The sequence below is a fragment of the Hyla sarda genome, chromosome 1, assembly GCF_029499605.1.
Source record: "Hyla sarda isolate aHylSar1 chromosome 1, aHylSar1.hap1, whole genome shotgun sequence".
Taxonomy (NCBI): domain Eukaryota; kingdom Metazoa; phylum Chordata; class Amphibia; order Anura; family Hylidae; genus Hyla; species Hyla sarda.
This window is the reverse complement of record NC_079189.1, coordinates 1,922,783-1,937,377: the sequence shown is the minus strand read 5'-3', so window position 1 is coordinate 1,937,377 and position 14,595 is coordinate 1,922,783. Positions and strand designations below refer to the sequence as shown.

Genomic DNA, 14,595 nt, shown 5'->3' with positions numbered 1-14,595 from the left:
GAGGTCCGCAGGTTGGAGACCACTGGCGTACAGAGAGTTTCATCGCCGGCTGTCCGGGCATGCTGGGAGTTGTAGTTTTGCAACAGCTGGAGGTCCGCAGGTTGGAGACCACTGACGTACAGTATAGAGTTCCAGCGCCGGCGGCCCCCAACAAAGAGGAGGAGGGCAGTGCTTGCGGGTGACACATGTGAGTAGTACCCAGCTGGGCTGATCATTAATTGGGGGGGAGCAGAACAGCGCTGGCGGGTCACATGATTTGGGGGGGGGGGGGGAGCAGAACAGTGCTGGCGGGTCACATGATTTGGGGGGGGGGAGCAGAACAGCGCTGGTGGGTGACATGATTTGGGGGGGGGGGTGCAGAACAGTGCTGGCGGGTCACATGATTTGGGGGGGGCGAGCAGAACAGCGCTGGCGGGTCACATGATTTGGGGGGGGGAGCAGAACAGCGCTGGCGGGTCACATGATTTGGGGGGGGAGCAGAACAGCGCTGGTGGGTCACATGATTTGGGGGGGGGAGAGCAGAACAGCGCTGGCAGGTCACATGATTTGGGGAGAGCAGAACAGCGCTGGCGGGTCACATGATTTGGGGGGGGGAGCAGAACAGCGCTGGTGGGTCACATGATTTGGGGGGGGGAGCAGAACAGCGCTGGCAGGTCACATGATTTGGTGGGGGGAGCAGAACAGCGCTGGCAGGTCACATGATTTGGGGAGAGCAGAACAGTGCTGGCGGGTCACATGATTTGGTGGGGGGAGCAGAACAGCGCTGGTGGGTCACATGATTTGGTGGGGGGAGCAGAACAGCGCTGGCGGGTCACATGATTTAGTGGGGGGAGCAGAACAGCACTGGCGGGTCACATGATTTGGTGGGGGGAGCAGAACAGCGCTGGCGGGTCACATGATTTGGTGGGGGGAGCAGAACAGCACTGGCGGGTCACATGATTTGGTGGGGGGAGCAGACCAGCACTGGCGGGTCACATGATTTGGTGGGGGGGGGAGCAGAACAGCGCTGGTGGGTCACATGATTTGGTGGGGGGGGAGCAGAACAGCACTGGCGGGTCACATGATTTGGTGGGGGGGGGGAGCAGAACAGCGCTGGCAGGTCACATGATTTGGTGGGGGGAGCAGAACAGTGCTGGCAGGTCACATGATTTGGGGGGGGGGGGGAGCAGAACAGCGCTGGTGGGTCACATGATTTGGGGGGGGGGAGCAGAACAGTGCTGGCGGGTCACATGATTTGGTGGGGGGAGCAGAACAGCACTGGCGGGTCACATGATTTGGTGGGGGGAGCAGAACAGCACTGGCGGGTCACATGATTTGGTGGGGGGGGAGCAGAACAGCCCTGGTGGGTCACATGATTTGGTGGGGGGGGAACAGAACAGCACTGGCGGGTCACATGATTTGGTGGGGGGGGGGGGAGCAGAACAGCGCTGGCAGGTCACATGATTTGGTGGGGGGGGAGCAGAACAGTGCTGGCAGGTCACATGATTTTGGGGGGGGGGGAGCAGAACAGCTCTGGCGGTTCACATGATTTGGGGAGGGGGGGGAGCAGAACAGCGCTGGTGGGTCACGTATGATTAGTTCCCCGATGTGGGGACAGCGCTGCGCTGGGCTGATAATTCATTCCCAAGGGGGAGGGGCCCAACCGGTATTGCAGTATGGGAAAAATTCCTATCAAGCAGCACTATGTTAGCGCCACCGCTGCAATATTTGCTGCACTAGGGATGCACCACTGTATATCACATATATTAAAAATCTATGCAAATACACATACATACAACACATACATACTCAATCACACATACATCATACATGTGTATATACATACCTGCATTACACACATACAGCTCAATATACACAAATACATGTAACTATTTACATCACATAAATCATACATGTGTATATACATACCTACATTACACACATACAGCTCAATATACACAAATACATGTAACTATTTACATCACATAAATCATACATGTGTATATACATACCTGCATTACACACATACAGCACACTATACACAAATACATGTAACTGTTTACATCACATAAATCATACACGTGTATATACATACCTGCATTACACACATACAGCTCAATATACACAAATACATGTAACAAACTGTTTACATCACATAAATCATACATGTGTATATACATACCTGCATTACACACATACAGCACAATATACACAAATACATGTAACTGTTTACATCACATAAATCATACATGTGTATATACATACCTGCATTACACACATACAGCTCAATATACACAAATACATGTAACTATTTACATCACATAAATCATACATGTATATATACATACCTGCATTACACACATACAGCACAATATACACAAATACATGTAACTATTTACATCACATAAATCATACATGTGTATATACATACCTGCATTACACACATACAGCACAATATACACAAATACATGTAACTATTTACATCACATAAATCATACATGTGTATATACATACCTGCATTACACACATACAGCTCAATATACACAAATACATGTAACTATTTACATCACATAAATCATACATGTATATATACATACCTGCATTACACACATACAGCACAATATACACAAATACATGTAACTATTTACATCACATAAATCATACATGTGTATATACATACCTGCATTACACACATACAGCACAATATACACAAATACATGTAACTATTTACATCACATAAATCATACATGTATATATACATACCTGCATTACACACATACAGCACAATATACACAAATACATGTAACTATTTACATCACATAAATCATACATGTGTATATACATACCTGCATTACACACATACAGCTCAATATACACAAATACATGTAACAAACTGTTTACATCACACATAAATCATACATGTGTATATACATACCTACATTACACACATACAGCTCAATATACACAAATACATGTAACTGTTTACATCACATAAATCATACATGTATATATACATACCTACATTACACACATACAGCACACTATACACAAATACATGTAACTATTTACATCACATAAATCATACATGTGTATATACATACCTGCATTACACACATACAGCTCACTATACACAAATACATGTAACTATTTACATCACATAAATCATACATGTGTATATACATACCTGCATTACACACATACAGCTCACTATACACAAATACATGTAACAAACTGTTTACATCACATAAATCATACATGTGTATATACATACCTGCATTACACACATACAGCTCACTATACACAAATACATGTAACTGTTTACATCACATAAATCATACATGTATATATACATACCTGCATTACACACATACAGCACAATATACACAAATACATGTAACAAACTGTTTACATCACATAAATCATACATGTATATATACATACCTACATTACACACATACAGCTCACTATACACAAATACATGTAACAAACGGTTTACATCACATAAATCATACATGTGTATATACATACCTGCATTACACACATACAGCTCAATATACACAAATACATGTAACAAACTGTTTACATCACATAAATCATACATGTGTATATACATACCTGCATTACACACATCCAGCTCACTATACACAAATACATGTAACAAACTGTTTACATCACATAAATCATACATGTGTATATACATACCTGCATTACACACATACAGCTCACTATACACAAATACATGTAACTATTTACATCACATAAATCATACATGTGTATATACATACCTGCATTACACACATACAGCTCAATATACACAAATACATGTAACAAACTGTTTATATCACATAAATCATACATGTGTATATACATACCTGCATTACACACACATACAGCTCACTATACACAAATACATGTAACAAACTGTTTACATCACATAAATCATACATGTGTATATACATACCTGCATTACACACATACAGCACACTATACACAAATACATGTAACTGTTTACATCACATAAATCATACATGTGTATATACATACCTGCATTACACACATACAGCTCAATATACACAAATACATGTAACAAACTGTTTATATCACATAAATCATACATGTGTATATACATACCTGCATTACACACATACAGCTCAATATACACAAATACATGTAACTATTTACATCACATAAATCATACATGTGTATATACATACCTGCATTACACACATACAGCTCACTATACACAAATACATGTAACAAACTGTTTATATCACATAAATCATACATGTGTATATACATACCTGCATTACACACATACAGCTCACTATACACAAATACATGTAACTATTTACATCACATAAATCATACATGTGTATATACATACCTGCATTACACACATACAGCTCACTATACACAAATACATGTAACTATTTACATCACACATAAATCATACATGTGTATATACATACCTGCATTACACACATACAGCTCACTATACACAAATACATGTAGCTGTTTACATCACATAAATCATACATGTGTATATACATACCTGCATTACACACATACAGCTCAATATACACAAATACATGTAACAAACTGTTTATATCACATAAATCATACATGTGTATATACATACCTGCATTACACACATACAGCACACTATACACAAATACATGTAACAAACTGTTTACATCACATAAATCATACATGTATATATACATACCTGCATTACACACATACAGCACACTATACACAAATACATGTAACTGTTTACATCACATAAATCATACATGTGTATATACATACCTACATTACACACATACAGCTCAATATACACAAATACATGTAACTATTTACATCACATAAATCATACATGTGTATATACATACCTGCATTACACACATACAGCTCACTATACACAAATACATGTAACTGTTTACATCACACATAAATCATACATGTGTATATACATACCTGCATTACACACATACAGCTCAATATACACAAATACATGTAACTATTTACATCACATAAATCATACATGTGTATATACATACCTGCATTACACACATACAGCTCACTATACACAAATACATGTAACTGTTTACATCACACAAATCATACATGTGTATATACATACCTGCATTACACACATACAGCTCAATATACACAAATACATGTAACAAACTGTTTACATCACATAAATCATACATGTGTATATACATACCTGCATTACACACATACAGCACAATATACACAAATACATGTAACTGTTTACATCACATAAATCATACATGTGTATATACATACCTGCATTACACACATACAGCTCAATATACACAAATACATGTAACTATTTACATCACATAAATCATACATGTATATATACATACCTGCATTACACACATACAGCACAATATACACAAATACATGTAACTATTTACATCACATAAATCATACATGTGTATATACATACCTGCATTACACACATACAGCACAATATACACAAATACATGTAACTGTTTACATCACATAAATCATACATGTATATATACATACCTGCATTACACACATACAGCACAATATACACAAATACATGTAACTATTTACATCACATAAGTCATACATGTGTATATACATACCTGCATTACACACATACAGCTCACTATACACAAATACATGTAACTGTTTACATCACATAAATCATACATGTGTATATACATACCTGCATTACACACATCCAGCTCACTATACACAAATACATGTAACTATTTACATCACATAAATCATACATGTATATATACATACCTGCATTACACACATACAGCTCACTATACACAAATACATGTAACTGTTTACATCACATAAATCATACATGTGTATATACATACCTGCATTACACACATACAGCTCACTATACACAAATACATGTAACAAACTGTTTACATCACACATAAATCATACATGTGTATATACATACCTACATTACACACATACAGCTCAATATACACAAATACATGTAACTGTTTACATCACATAAATCATACATGTATATATACATACCTACATTACACACATACAGCACACTATACACAAATACATGTAACTATTTACATCACATAAATCATACATGTGTATATACATACCTGCATTACACACATACAGCTCAATATACACAAATACATGTAACTGTTTACATCACATAAATCATACATGTGTATATACATACCTGCATTACACACATACAGCTCACTATACACAAATACATGTAACAAACTGTTTACATCACATAAATCATACATGTATATATACATACCTACATTACACACATACAGCTCACTATACACAAATACATGTAACAAACGGTTTACATCACATAAATCATACATGTGTATATACATACCTGCATTACACACATACAGCTCAATATACACAAATACATGTAACAAACTGTTTACATCACATAAATCATACATGTATATATACATACCTGCATTACACACATCCAGCTCACTATACACAAATACATGTAACAAACGGTTTACATCACATAAATCATACATGTGTATATACATACCTGCATTACACACATCCAGCTCACTATACACAAATACATGTAACAAACTGTTTACATCACATAAATCATACATGTGTATATACATACCTGCATTACACACATACAGCTCACTATACACAAATACATGTAACTATTTACATCACATAAATCATACATGTGTATATACATACCTGCATTACACACATACAGCTCAATATACACAAATACATGTAACAAACTGTTTATATCACATAAATCATACATGTGTATATACATACCTGCATTACACACACATACAGCTCACTATACACAAATACATGTAACAAACTGTTTACATCACATAAATCATACATGTATATATACATACCTGCATTACACACATACAGCACACTATACACAAATACATGTAACTGTTTACATCACATAAATCATACATGTGTATATACATACCTGCATTACACACATACAGCACACTATACACAAATACATGTAACTGTTTACATCACATAAATCATACATGTGTATATACATACCTGCATTACACACATACAGCTCAATATACACAAATACATGTAACAAACTGTTTATATCACATAAATCATACATGTGTATATACATACCTGCATTACACACATACAGCTCAATATACACAAATACATGTAACAAACTGTTTATATCACATAAATCATACATGTGTATATACATACCTGCATTACACACATACAGCTCACTATACACAAATACATGTAACTATTTACATCACATAAATCATACATGTGTATATACATACCTACATTACACACATACAGCTCACTATACACAAATACATGTAACTATTTACATCACACATAAATCATACATGTGTATATACATACCTGCATTACACACATACAGCTCACTATACACAAATACATGTAACTATTTACATCACATAAATCATACATGTGTATATACATACCTGCATTACACACATACAGCTCACTATACACAAATACATGTAGCTGTTTACATCACATAAATCATACATGTGTATATACATACCTGCATTACACACATACAGCTCAATATACACAAATACATGTAACAAACTGTTTATATCACATAAATCATACATGTGTATATACATACCTGCATTACACACATACAGCACACTATACACAAATACATGTAACAAACTGTTTACATCACATAAATCATACATGTGTATATACATACCTGCATTACACACATACAGCTCACTATACACAAATACATGTAACTGTTTACATCACACATAAATCATACATGTGTATATACATACCTGCATTACACACATACAGCTCAATATACACAAATACATGTAACTATTTACATCACATAAATCATACATGTGTATATACATACCTGCATTACACACATACAGCTCACTATACACAAATACATGTAACTGTTTACATCACACATAAATCATACATGTGTATATACATACCTGCATTACACACATACAGCTCAATATACACAAATACATGTAACAAACTGTTTACATCACATAAATCATACATGTGTATATACATACCTGCATTACACACATACAGCACAATATACACAAATACATGTAACTGTTTACATCACATAAATCATACATGTGTATATACATACCTGCATTACACACATACAGCACAATATACACAAATACATGTAACTGTTTACATCACATAAATCATACATGTATATATACATACCTGCATTACACACATACAGCTCAATATACACAAATACATGTAACTGTTTACATCACATAAATAATACATGTGTATATACATACCTGCATTACACACATACAGCTCAATATACACAAATACATGTAACTGTTTACATCACATAAATAATACATGTGTATATACATACCTGCATTACACACATACAGCTCAATATACACAAATACATGTAACTGTTTACATCACATAAATCATACATGTGTATATACATACCTGCATTACACACATACAGCACACTATACACAAATACATGTAACAAACTGTTTACATCACATAAATCATACATGTATATATACATACCTGCATTACACACATACAGCTCACTATACACAAATACATGTAACTGTTTACATCACATAAATCATACATGTATATATACATACCTGCATTACACACACAGTTCAATATACACAAATACATGTAACAAACTGTTTACATCACATAAATCATACATGTGTATATACATACCTGCATTACACACATACAGCTCACTATACACAAATACATGTAACAAACTGTTTACATCACATAAATCATACATGTGTATATACATACCTGCATTACACACATACAGCTCACTATACACAAATACATGTAACTGTTTACATCACATAAATCATACATGTGTATATACATACCTGCATTACACACATACAGCACACTATACACAAATACATGTAACTGTTTACATCACATAAATCATACATGTGTATATACATACCTGCATTACACACATACAGCTCACTATACACAAATACATGTAACAAACTGTTTACATCACATAAATCATACATGTATATATACATACCTGCATTACACACATACAGCTCAATATACACAAATACATGTAACTGTTTACATCACATAAATCATACGTGTATATACATACCTGCATTACACACATACAGCTCAATATACACAAATACATGTAACTATTTACATCACATAAATCATACATGTGTATATACATACCTACATTACACACATACAGCTCAATATACACAAATACATGTAACTGTTTACATCACATAAATCATACATGTGTATATACATACATACCTACATTACACACATACAGCTCACTATACACAAATACATGTAACTGTTTACATCACATAAATCATACATGTGTATATACATACCTGCATTACACACATACAGCTCAATATACACAAATACATGTAACTATTTACATCACATAAATCATACATGTGTATATACATACCTGCATTACACACATACAGCTCAATATACACAAATACATGTAACAAACTGTTTATATCACATAAATCATACATGTGTATATACATACCTGCATTACACACATACAGCTCACTATACACAAATACATGTAACTATTTACATCACACATAAATCATACATGTGTATATACATACCTGCATTACACACATACAGCTCACTATACACAAATACATGTAACTGTTTACATCACATAAATCATACATGTGTATATACATACCTGCATTACACACATACAGCACACTATACACAAATACATGTAACTGTTTACATCACATAAATCATACATGTGTATATACATACCTACATTACACACATACAGCTCAATATACACAAATACATGTAACTATTTACATCACATAAATCATACATGTGTATATACATACCTGCATTACACACATACAGCTCAATATACACAAATACATGTAACTGTTTACATCACACATAAATCATACATGTGTATATACATACCTGCATTACACACATACAGCACACTATACACAAATACATGTAACTATTTACATCACATAAATCATACATGTGTATATACATACCTGCATTACACACATACAGCTCACTATACACAAATACATGTAACTGTTTACATCACATAAATCATACATGTATATATACATACCTGCATTACACACATACAGCTCACTATACACAAATACATGTAACAAACTGTTTACATCACATAAATCATACATGTGTATATACATACCTACATTACACACATACAGCTCAATATACACAAATACATGTAACTGTTTACATCACACATAAATCATACATGTGTATATACATACCTGCATTACACACATACAGCTCACTATACACAAATACATGTAACTGTTTACATCACATAAATCATACATGTGTATATACATACCTGCATTACACACATACAGCTCACTATACACAAATACATGTAACTGTTTACATCACATAAATCATACATGTGTATATACATACCTACATTACACACATACAGCTCAATATACACAAATACATGTAACTGTTTACATCACATAAATCATACATGTGTATATACATACCTGCATTACACACATACAGCTCAATATACACAAATACATGTAACTGTTTACATCACATAAATCATACATGTGTATATACATACCTGCATTACACACATACAGCTCACTATACACAAATACATGTAACTGTTTACATCACATAAATCATACATGTGTATATACATACCTACATTACACACATACAGCTCAATATACACAAATACATGTAACTGTTTACATCACATAAATCATACATGTATATATACATACCTGCATTACACACATACAGTTCAATATACACAAATACATGTAACAAACTGTTTACATCACATAAATCATACATGTGTATATACATACCTGCATTACACACATACAGCTCACTATACACAAATACATGTAACTGTTTACATCACATAAATCATACATGTATATATACATACTTACATTACACACATACAGCTCAATATACACAAATACATGTAACAAACTGTTTATATCACATAAATCATACATGTATATATACATACCTGCATTACACACATACAGTTCAATATACACAAATACATGTAACAAACTGTTTACATCACATAAATCATACATGTATATATACATACCTGCATTACACACATACAGTTCAATATACACAAATACATGTAACAAACTGTTTACATCACATAAATCATACATGTGTATATACATACCTGCATTACACACATACAGCTCACTATACACAAATACATGTAACTGTTTACATCACATAAATCATACATGTATATATACATACCTACATTACACACATACAGCACACTATACACAAATACATGTAACTGTTTACATAACACATAAATCATACATGTGTATATACATACCTGCATTACACACATACAGCTCACTATACACAAATACATGTAACAAACTGTTTACATCACATAAATCATACATGTGTATATACATACCTACATTACACACATACAGCTCAATATACACAAATAGATGTAACTGTTTACATCACATAAATCATACATGTGTATATACATACCTACATTACACACATACAGCTCACTATACACAAATACATGTAACAAACTATTTACATCACATAAATCATACATGTGTATATACATACCTGCATTACACACATACAGCTCACTATACACAAATACATGTAACTGTTTACATCACATAAATCATACATGTGTATATACATACCTACATTACACACATACAGCTCAATATACACAAATACATGTAACTGTTTACATCACACATAAATCATACATGTATATATACATACCTGCATTACACACATACAGCTCACTATACACAAATACATGTAACAAACTGTTTACATCACATAAATCATACATGTGTATATACATACCTGCATTACACACATACAGCTCACTATACACAAATACATGTAACTGTTTACATCACACATAAATCATACATGTGTATATACATACCTGCATTACACACATACAGCTCACTATACACAAATACATGTAACAAACTGTTTACATCACATAAATCATACATGTGTATATACATACCTGCATTACACACATACAGCTCAATATACACAAATACATGTAACTATTTACATCACATAAATCATACATGTGTATATACATACCTGCATTACACACATACAGCTCACTATACACAAATACATGTAGCTGTTTACATCACATAAATCATACATGTGTATATACATACCTGCATTACACACATACAGCACAATATACACAAATACATGTAACTGTTTACATCACACATACATCATACATGTGTATATACATACCTGCATTACACACATACAGCTCAATATACACAAATACATGTAACAATTTACATCACACATTACATCTACTTACTATTTTTGAAGGCTGGCTGGGGGCATTATACACTTTAGGAGCTGCCTGATACTCATGCCTCCTGGTGCCTGCTGACCATCTCATCGTCGGCCGACAGGCAGCTAAACTGTGCGACAGCAGCAGGAGGAGGAGGACACGGGGAATGGGGGGTGTTAAAGGAGCCTCTCACTGCAGCACTATGTGCTTGAACTCTGCAGCGAGGCTCAATCCTGGATGCTGCTGGCTGCCGGAATACACTGCTTCCCCCAGCTACAAACACTCTAGCAGCCGCAGGGGGCCCACTGGAGGAAGGGGGCCCTGGGTAATTGCCCAGTGTGCAATGCCCTAACGCCGGCCCTTGACAGCAGATAAGCAAGGACTGGTAGAAGATACACATATCTACTTTGTGGTGCTGAGCACTTCTCTACGGACTGACACAAGGGAGATGCCAGACATCTGACCATCAGCCTGGCATCTACAGTGTCAGGGCTAGTAAGCAAATGTCACAGGGGCCCCTATCACCATCCATTGTGGAGCTTAAAGGGTTACACTAAGTTATCTGCTCCCATGGGATAGCGCGGCTGTTCATCACATCTGAGCCCCAAATCCTGATGCTGCCCCTAGTGTTCTACCTGGAGCATGACAGGACCCATAGATGACCTTGGAGAAGATCTCTATATAGTCACCTCCCTCAGGTCCTGACTATACATAACACAGGGGATCACTGGGGCCTGAAGGGTTAATGTCATGTAGATCTAAGGTGGAGCCTCCCCTGAAGACACCTCGGAATTCCCCCTGTAATCCATTACTACATACCTGTGACAACAACTCCTGGAAATATTACATACCTGGGACAACACCTCCTGGAATTATTACATACTTGGGACAACACCTCCTGGAATTATTACATACTTGGGACAACACCTCCTGGAATTATTACATACTTGGGATAACACCTCCTGGAATTATTACATACCTGGGGTAACACCTCCTGGAATTATTACATACTTGGGACAACACCTCCTGGAATTATTACATACCTGGGGTAACACCTCCTGGAATTATTACATACCTGGGGTAACACCTCCTGGAATTTCCTCCTTCGCTTCCCTCATACATGGGTGATGGCCCCTCATCCTCTCGTCTTCATCCTCCACTTTATTATTAGTCAGATCTCCCCCCTGATGTGACATATAGAACAATTCACTACAATACAGCAGACAGGAGGAGCAACAGAGACCCCCAAAATCTATCCCCACATCTATGACTGCAGGACCCCCCTATAGAGATATAGGATCAGCCTCATCTACCTGATGCTTCTCTGGGACATTTCCCTCTGGACAGTCCTGGGAATACAGAGGGCGGGGACACCTCTCGGGTGGATGTCTATCAATGACTCCATCTGTAGGAAACACACACGGAATGAATACATCAGTGCTGGATAGATTTCTATGTTACTAGGTAGTGAGAGTGATATCTATATATATGTCTCTTCTTACCTTGTGATGTGAGGGGCCGGTGATCCTCCATCATGACTATGTCCTGGTACAGATCCTTGTGTCCTTCTACATACTCCCACTCCTCCATGGAGAAATAGACCGCCACATCCTGACACCTTATAGGAACCTACACACAATGATACAGTCATCACCAGACCCATCCATTACTGTATAATGTCCCAGCAGTGTCACCTCTCTAATCATTACCAGACCCCTCCATTACTGTATAATGTCCCAGCAGTGTCACCTCTCTAATCATTACCAGACCCCTCCATTACTGTATAATGTCCCAGCAGTGTCACCTCTCCAGTCATCACCAGACCCCTCCATTACTGTATAATGTCCCAGCAGTGTCACCTATCTAATCATCACCAGACCCCTCCATTACTGTATAATGTCCCAGCAGTGTCACCTCTCCAGTCATCACCAGACCCCTCCATTACTGTATAATGTCCCAGCAGTGTCACCTCTCTAATCATCACCATACCCCTCCATTACTGTATAATGTCCCAGCAGTGTCACCTCTCTAATCACCAGACCCCTCCATTACTATATAATGTCCCAGCAGTGTCACCTCTCCAGTCATCACCAGACCCCTCCATTACTGTATAATGTCCCAGCAGTGTCATCTCTCCAGTCATCACCAGA

The 14,595-nt window shown here is 36.3% G+C and overlaps 1 protein-coding gene across 4 annotated transcripts in view; it reads right to left on the bottom strand.

Annotated features, from left to right (window-relative positions):
- Positions 1–14,595, bottom strand: part of LOC130276715 (zinc finger and SCAN domain-containing protein 2-like) — a 114,067-nt gene that overhangs the window by 71,523 nt on the left and 27,949 nt on the right. For all 4 annotated transcript variants that reach the window (XM_056526484.1, XM_056526727.1, XM_056526577.1 and 1 more), the window contains 3 exons: positions 13,948–14,074; positions 13,759–13,850; positions 13,521–13,629 (listed from right to left, as the gene is read on the bottom strand). In XM_056526484.1, coding sequence (XP_056382459.1) covers positions 13,521–13,629; positions 13,759–13,850; positions 13,948–14,074 — 328 coding nt within the window. The remainder of the gene's footprint in view (positions 1–13,520; positions 13,630–13,758; positions 13,851–13,947; positions 14,075–14,595) is intronic.